The 8,350-nt window shown below is 33.3% G+C and overlaps 1 protein-coding gene across 3 annotated transcripts; it reads left to right on the plus strand.

Moving 5' to 3' along the window:
• The first annotated feature begins 6 nt into the window (after nt 1-6).
• Nucleotides 7-1,486, plus strand: LOC101499551 (E3 ubiquitin-protein ligase SDIR1-like). Of its 3 annotated transcripts, XM_004513096.4 has the most exons (5): nt 7-71; nt 440-665; nt 900-990; nt 1,096-1,148; nt 1,260-1,486. In XM_004513096.4, the coding sequence occupies exons 1-5, from the start codon at nt 31-33 to the stop codon at nt 1,476-1,478; spliced, it is 630 nt and encodes a 209-aa protein (XP_004513153.2). In that variant the 5' UTR covers nt 7-30; the 3' UTR covers nt 1,479-1,486. The 3 variants fall into 3 exon arrangements, with proteins under 3 accessions (XP_004513153.2, XP_073221633.1, XP_073221634.1); XM_073365532.1 differs by lacking the exon at nt 7-71 and having other exon boundaries at nt 82-665; XM_073365533.1 differs by lacking the exon at nt 7-71 and having other exon boundaries at nt 82-665; nt 936-990.
• The last annotated feature ends 6,864 nt before the right edge of the window (nt 1,487-8,350 follow it).

Here is an 8,350-nt window from a genome sequence, read left to right on the forward strand (position 1 = left end):
AAAGAAGAATTTAACATTGATTTGCGTGTAATGGGCATACTTGGCTCAAAGTCAATGCTCCTCAGTGATGTGTAAGTGAAATCACCCTGAACTGAATCTCTCTAAATGATATACAGCTAGTCTTTGTTGCTTGCAGTTAATATTGAACATTTTTATTCATCTATTGTGAGTTCAAAATTTAGGTTATATCTGGTTACTTTTGGTAATCCATGCTTCTTGGTATGGGTGATTTTATGGTTTCTACTTTAGTATCGTGACTCTCTCACATACTTATAAAGTTCAACTGTTGACAATAGGAATTCTTTGACCACTACACATCATGGAACTACATTTACAAAATGCATCATGTGATGTGTTAACTTATGCCGTTGGCTATTTGTGCACAATTGACAAAATTGGCTCATGCTCAATTAATTCATACTGTAATTGCTCTCTGCAGGGGTATTGACTTAGCAAGGTGGAAAGAACTTCGAGAGGAAAGAGGAGAAGTGGCTGATTTGGAAAAATTTGTTCAACACATGCATGGAAATCATTTTATACCAAACATGGCATTAGTGGACTGCACAGCTGATTCTGCCATTGTTGGCTATTACTATGATTGGTTGCACAAAGGAATACATGTAGTTACCCCCAATAAGAAAGCAAATTCAGGACTACTTGATCAGGTAAAGTAATCCATTTGTCCTTTTGATGGATAATTAGTTAGTGCAATAGGTTTTTGAAATTTCATACCTATTTTGTCACTATGTACTTTGCTAGAAATAGAATTTACCGAACATCAATTTAGGTTCATCTGTTTTCAACTTTTATGATTCTTTTAAAGAATATATCAGTTTAAGGAAAAGAGCACTTGATTAAAATTTTGTCTGAAAAGGAAAACCACATAATTGCATTGTCAGTACAAGGTAATTTGGAGATTCCTATCTTTTCTTCAGCGTGTTCATGCAGCACGTCCTAGTAACTCCAACTCACTCACTTTTCTCGTAACAGGTATGTTCTCAAAATAAGTTTCTTTTATAATTTGTTATGTTGCTAATTTCCTTTTCTGTATCTTCTCCAATGTTCCATTCACAACTTACTTCTTATATGTTTCAGTTCTCCTGTTATTCATGATTCTGAACTCTCACCAGATGTCACCAAATTTTCTGGTAAGGTCTTCTCTTTCTAAGCAAGGCATGCATATTTTTTCAAGAAATGAAAACGAGATTTGATATTGTTAATGATGTTTATGATTTATGAGGTCTTTGTTCTATTTGTAGCTCTGGCTTGTGCTTGGTGTTTTCTTTATGGCTACAATGCTAAGGATGTATGCAACATGTCAACAGCTTCAAGCACAGGCCCAAGCTCATGCAGCAGCAGCCAGTGGCCTTCTTGGCCACATAGAACTACGGTTGCATATGCCGCCATCAATAGCACTTGCAAGCCGAGGGCGTTTGCAGGGTCCTAGACTTCAACTGGCACTTCTTGTGAGAGTTTGATGATCTAGGTTTAGCGACAGACAATACTGTAGGAATAGATTAATTCTTTATTTATATTTATCTAGTTTTTAGTGACAGTCATTATTGTAGGTAGAAATCAAAAACATATAGTGACAATCATCAGAACATGTAGCGACAGTCCTCAAAGTGTAGCAGGACGCCCCCTTAAAGTTGACACTAGATTTGAGTGTCACTCAAAGTATTATTGACTTTTACCTACAGTTTTTAACTTTTAGTGAAACATTTTGTGTGTCACGATAGGTCAATTTTTTTGTAGTGAACCCATCTCATCTCCGACCATGTAACCCATATCTCATCTTCGACGCAACCCTTCTCTGTGCGACTAAGTCTTGAGCACGATTTCGCCATCGCATCTCAACATCTCCGCCACTGTAAGTGTCGCTCTATTAGGGTTTCATTTGCAACTTTTTAGGTTATGTTTCAACATTTGGTACCTTGCTAGTTATTGGTAGTGTTCTTGTTTTTAAGGGTTCTGTTTCAACATTTGGATTTTTATTGCCAGTGTTCTTGATTTTTAGGGATTTGTTTCAAATTTTTAGGGTTCTGTTGCAATTTTGCATCTTCATTTTAATTTACAAAAACATGGATATGTGATGTGGACTATGTTTTAAACTCTTACTATGATCAGACAAATGTTAGTTGCAGTGATAGAATGAATTAATTCTTGCTATGATTAATAGCAGTTAAACTCTTACTTTGATTAGATTGTTTTATGCATGCAACTTGATGGAATGAATTAATTCTTGCCAAAATTGAATATCAAACATACTGTGCTGCATTTGGATTGATTTGTGTACAAAACTGACTCAAAACCCTATGTCCAGTTATGTTTGGTTTAGTTCAGTTATGAAACCATAAACAAAACAGTTGGTTTTAATTTTAGGGATACCGGTATTGTTAGTTGGGTAGATGAAAGTGTGGAGAACTGTTAATAAAGGCATATTTTAATAGTGTAGGAGAACTATTAATAAGGCATATTTTGTGGGAGGTTATGCAATGATTGGAGAGTGTGGAGAGAGGTCATTCACTCATTTATGTTAGAGTGGGAGGTTATGCAATGATGGGAGAGTGTCGAGAAAGTTCATTCATGTTATTGCTACTTGTTGGTTAGGAGAATATTCTTATGTAGGGGCATTTGCTCTGGTTCCTTTCCAGCGGTACAACCTTTGAGCTTCTTTTCAGCAAATAATACGTTGTATTTAATTTTACAATTTACTAGTTCTATCAACAACCTTGATCCAAGAACCACTGGGAAGTCATAAAGACAATCATGTTCCATATAAAATCTAGGGTGACTTAGACTCTCTTTAGGACGCAGGAGACAGGATATAGTTTTATCATAAAACTATACGTAGCCCATCCTGTTAGTCACTTATTTATGTTTGAAACCTAGATAGCTTATGTAAGACCCTTTATTTTTTTAAAATTTATGTAATTTTAGAGTATTTTGTGTTGAATTTCTCAGGCATTTAGCCAATTTTATTTTATTTTGTGGATTTAGTACCGGAAACATATTTTATTAGAGTTATTAATATGTTTAATATATATATATATATATATATATATATGCTTTGAGATCCGATTTAAAATTATTCGTCAATGAATAATTTAATTATGTTAAGAAAAATTCATCCGTCAATTGAGTTGCGACAAGAGTAGATATTTTGCTTAAATTAGATTGAGATGTGAGTGAAGTGATATGTGTAAGAGTTGTTAGCTATTTGTTGGTTGGTTTTAATTATAATATATATACAAACCTTCCTTTCTCTTCTAGATCTAAGCTCCCTTTCGAGAAGTGACACAAGGAAAAGTTGCTTCTTGCCACGCTACGGTGCTAGTGTGCTAGTTTTCGAAACGACACACGAGCAAAAGTTTTACCGAAATTAATCGCAGTGCCGTAAACGTTTGTTAAAGCGATAGTTAAGGTAAGAGCTCCTTCCAAACTTTTAGATTGCATATAGGACTCTATATGTGTATTTGTTGAGAAGGAAATTTGTGAGATTTGTGTATGAAATTGTGGAAAATGAATTTAATGTGATTTATGTGTGTTTGTGGAGATGGAATTTGGTGGTTTATGTCTAAAAATGTGGAGTTTTGAAATTGGGTGATTTATGTTTGAATTGTTGAAATTTAATTGAGGTGCTATATGTGTGTTGTGGAGTTTGAATTGATTAAATTTGATGTAAAATTGTGAGATTATGAATTAAATATGTTTGAGTATGCTCTGTGGTGAATTTGAAAAAAAAATCATTAGTGTTAAATGAGTATTAAAAAAAGGGAATATTTTAATAGTTGTATTTACTTAATGATTGTGGTGAAAAGAGTAAGAGTATACTCATGCATTTCATAGTACATGGTGACCGCGATGGGGCCATGGTGATAGTGGTGACCGTGATGGGACACAAGATGATGCCATGTGATTTGTTGGTCCATCTTATCCTTACATGGTTTATCGCGTCGTGCTGATCTGTGAGAGATTGCACCTTGGTAATTAGTGCTGGTCTGTGAGAGGCTGCACTCTAAAATATGTTGATCTGTGAGCGATTGCACTCTAGAAAATCGAGGAGGGTTTTGGTTTGGAAATTATGGAATCATGCGCATTGGCATATTCCCATTGCATTAGGGTGCTTGGCACGCTAGTGATGTTTGTTATACTATGATGATTGTATATACATATTCGGTTGTTGTTGTGATTTGCCGTAATTGCTACGTGTGATGATTGATTTTGTGTTGTAAGTGTTGAATGATTTCGAAACGTTTTCAAAACTAAAAATCTGCATTTTTCACAGTTGTATTCGAATACGACATGACTGTATTCGAATACGACAACACAAAGTTTGCTAGTGACTTATGATTTCACACTTGTATTCGAATATGACAATATTGTATTCAAATACTTGTATTCGAATACGACAAAACTGTATTCGAATACGACAAGACTGTATTCGAATACGACAAGACTGTATTCGAATACGACATGATGATTTTTGGTACTGATTATGCATGTTTGGCCAAAGAAAACCCTTTCAAGGAGTATGCTAAGTTGAAAGGTTATTTTGTGCATTTAAAATTTAAATGCTAAGTGATCTTTGTTAATTTCGGTTGGTGACCCTTTACATTACTGTGGAAATTTGGACTTTGCCCTCAGATGATACCCGAGTTCATTCCACCGACGGTTACCTTGATGATGAAAATGTTGTTAGACTTTCCTGACCGAGATTCGTCAACTGCTTGGGCATACGACCTCATCTCAAGCAGGGCTACTTATACGAGGAGGGTAGTGAGGACAAGTTGGAGAGCTGGAGCAATATACCTCGTGGAGCTCACTCGCGAGAAGATCGACTATCCGGTACCGGCAGGATTAGTGCTCGGAATGAATGGAGTATGAGAAGATGCAGAGTGTGTGGAGGTCACCCTTGTTATTGTAGTTGTTAGAGTATGATCAAATTTGTTTCGTGTATAGGGACTTAATGTCTTTCTTTTGGTGGTTGTACTTATTTTATTTTGGGATGACTGTAACTAAACTTATACGGTCAGTTGACTTTTGTTTGGTGGATCCATGTTCCTCTTTTTTGACGTGACCATCGGGTGGAGTAGCATTCTTGGAGCAGTACTTTTGTGCAGGTGTCTGCCGAGAATACCCTAGGGGTATGTGCGATGCCTGATAGGTCTCATAGCCTCGGTGTATTTTGTTTAGTTGTATAATTTGGATTATCGTCTCAAAAACTATTTTAGTTTATTTTTAATTAATTATGTCTTTTGTCGTTTGTGTTACGATTGACATCTTTATTGAATTGCTTCTAAAAAAAATATATATTTGCGCTGTTAAAAATCGGAGTGTTACATTTTATGACATGTCACTATGATGAACACATGTTATATCCATCCTCTAGACATGAATGGATGGATCGTTTTCAAAGATGAGTGTACCTTTCCTCATTTGGGCATCACAGTGTGGAAATATTATGTTTCCTTGTTTGTTGTATTCTATTAAATACGACTCACGGTGTTGATATCATAATTTTGACCGCAGGAATACTTCCTTGATTTTGTTGTTTGCTGTAACATGCATACCATTTACTGTATTGGGTTCTGTTTTTTCTTTTTTTTTTAGGTCAAATTTCAGTTAATTGAATCATATTGGCTTTTAGGGTAACGCATGCTCATAAAACTTCATATAAGGACTAATTTGAATAACATTTTATAGGCTTGAGACTAATTTTTTTTTTGAAATTTTTGTATCTTCATACTAATCTTAGATTGCTTCACCTTTTTAAAAATTATATTGGACCGATGCGACCAAAACACAAACCAATCATGTTCAGTTAAACCATATTAAAGTGCTCAAACCAAAATAATTGTTTTAGCTCTTTCTATCAGAAAAACAAAAAAGCAAACTTATTCCAATCTAAAGTAAGTATAAAGGTAAAATTATTATTTTTCATTTTCTGTTTTTATTTGAGTTAGAATATTTCGTGTAGGCAATCTTGTTGTGACTATTTTGGGTATGATTGGGGAAAAAAATCAATCAAACGATTATTTACAACAGTTTATGGTTGTAGAGAATTATGTAAAAGCAAATACAAATTTCAGCACCCGTTCTAGAAGTTGATAGACTATTTCTAGGGTAAAGATTAATTGGGAAAAGATAAGACACATAAATTTTGTCTCTCATCTTAGGGTCTGCTTCATTCAATGGTTTAGTTGTCATAGTTTTTTCTAATTGATTTTTCACGATCTTCTGTATTCTTTATATTCTAACTTTGTTCTTTGCAATAGTAATAATTAATCATAATCAATTATTGTTAATTTGTAATTTATTAATTAAATAATTAATCTTAAATTCTCTCGCTTGAATAAAAATAATTAATTAGGGTGAAAACATTTGTTATCTAAAGAGAAATAAATTTTAAGTTGCAGAAATTGTATATCATAGAAAAAACAAATTATATTTAAGTTGACACAATATATTATTAAACAACAAGACTCTCATCAACCTAATCGTCAACAAGACTTAATTAATTGTACCAATATGAGTTATAACACTCATGTATACAAGTAGCGTAGGAACATAGGCGCACTTAAGAGGGGGTGAATTAAGTGTTTATAATTTTTTTTTTTTAGAGACTTAGTGGATTATTTTTCTGTTTAGGATTGATGTATGTAAAAATATAAATGGCAGAAAAATAAATAACACAACAGATTATCCTAGTTTCCCTTACAGCCAAGGGTACTTTCAGTCCTCTTGCACACCACAAGAGATTTTCCACTATTGTTAGAATAAGTACAAGTCCCACCCTAGAACCTCTGTTACAAACTCCTAACAATCACCCTAAGATAACACACCACTATCTTAGTTTACAACACTTGAAGAAAGAACACTTCTTTCCTCAATTTACACAATAACTTGAATGATTTACAATAATGACATTGATTGAGATCAAGAGTGTATAACAATTGAGTACAATGCTAACAGTCTAATATAATTTCAAGTACAATAGAGAACCTTTCTCAATGATATGACAATGTAAAATCTATACTTGAAATATGAAAGTGAGACTTTGAATAAATCAAAACATTTCTGAAATTTTGTTCAAAGTTGTTCTAAGATTGATGTTAAGATATTGAAAAGGTGTAGTCGTTAAGTTTGAAGCTATGAAGTCTTTATACTCCTTAGACATCACTTCAGATCAATGGTAATCGTTCCTAGAGGTTTGATGAACATATGCAATGATCCAGGTTGAATATGAACTGAAAAATTGCATTGTTTCGCAGTTGTATTCGGCTACAACAGGTGTGTAGTCGAATACACCTCTTTGTAGCGTTCAGTTTTATTTAAATTTTAAAGCTTGTATTCGAATACATATGTGTAAATTTGGCCACTGACTTGGTTTTGTATTTGGCTACACCAAGTTGTAGTCGAATACATATGTGCAGTTTTAGCTACTGACTTAGCACTCGTATTCGAATACACTGTCTCGTATTCACATACAAAAGTCCAGTTTTAGCTACTAACTTAGCACTCGTATTCAAATATACTGTCTCGTAGTCGAATACAAATATTCAGTTTTAGCTATTGACTTGAGTCTGTATTCAGCTACAACATGTTGTATTCTAATACAACATTGATTTTTGTCAAAAACTTGATTTTCAAATATTGTTCATGCATTTTGACACTTTGAAAATTCTTTTGATGCATATGCTAAAATGAAAGATTTGCATGTGCATTTGAAATATAAGAATATTAGATTGCATCATGCACCTTTACATTATAAGACTTCTAGCATATTTACCCATAGTTGACTTGTAGAGTTGGATGTCTTTAAAAAAAAACATTGTTAAATATCAACTACAACGACGTTTTTTATATTTTAAAAAGCATTGTCGTATCTTTTAACAACACTAGAAACTATAGTGCTTAAAAACACTGTTAATTTTGTGCTTATTTCTACTAACAAGTCATGTTGAATATTGAACTATCAATTCACTGATGATGAAACAATGCATATTCTTTTGAAAACTTTGATTTTTTTTAGGGATTTACATTTTTTTTCTATGATTTTGCTCTTAAGTAACACATCAATATATAGAAAAAAAAAGTAATGAGATTTAATCCATATATATATATGTTAAAGCATACTTTGAGAATTTTTCTTTAGTCTCACTAGGTTGTAACCATTAGAACCATTCTCATCTTGCTAACAAGTTGTCGTCGAGATTCATAAGAATTTTTACACCTCTTCAGATACCTCTTATGGATGAAAGATTTGTTTCCACTATCGAGCTATTTTATATCAGTTCCAAATTGTGTTTGAATTGACACAAAATTTGTTTATGAGATTCAAACTCTC

The sequence above is a fragment of the Cicer arietinum genome, chromosome 2 (genome assembly GCF_000331145.2).
Source record: "Cicer arietinum cultivar CDC Frontier isolate Library 1 chromosome 2, Cicar.CDCFrontier_v2.0, whole genome shotgun sequence".
In the NCBI taxonomy this organism is placed as follows: domain Eukaryota; kingdom Viridiplantae; phylum Streptophyta; class Magnoliopsida; order Fabales; family Fabaceae; genus Cicer; species Cicer arietinum.

Bases quoted from the DNA above. Each gene is read 5' to 3' on its own strand.
- LOC101499551 (XM_073365532.1), top strand. From the start codon at position 363: ATGCCGTTGGCTATTTGTGCACAATTGACAAAATTGGCTCATGCTCAA. The intron at 666-899 runs GTAAAGTAATCC...TTGCATTGTCAG, and splicing joins ATTCAGGACTACTTGATCAG to TACAAGGTAATTTGGAGATT. The intron at 1,149-1,259 runs GTAAGGTCTTCT...TTCTATTTGTAG, and splicing joins AGATGTCACCAAATTTTCTG to CTCTGGCTTGTGCTTGGTGT.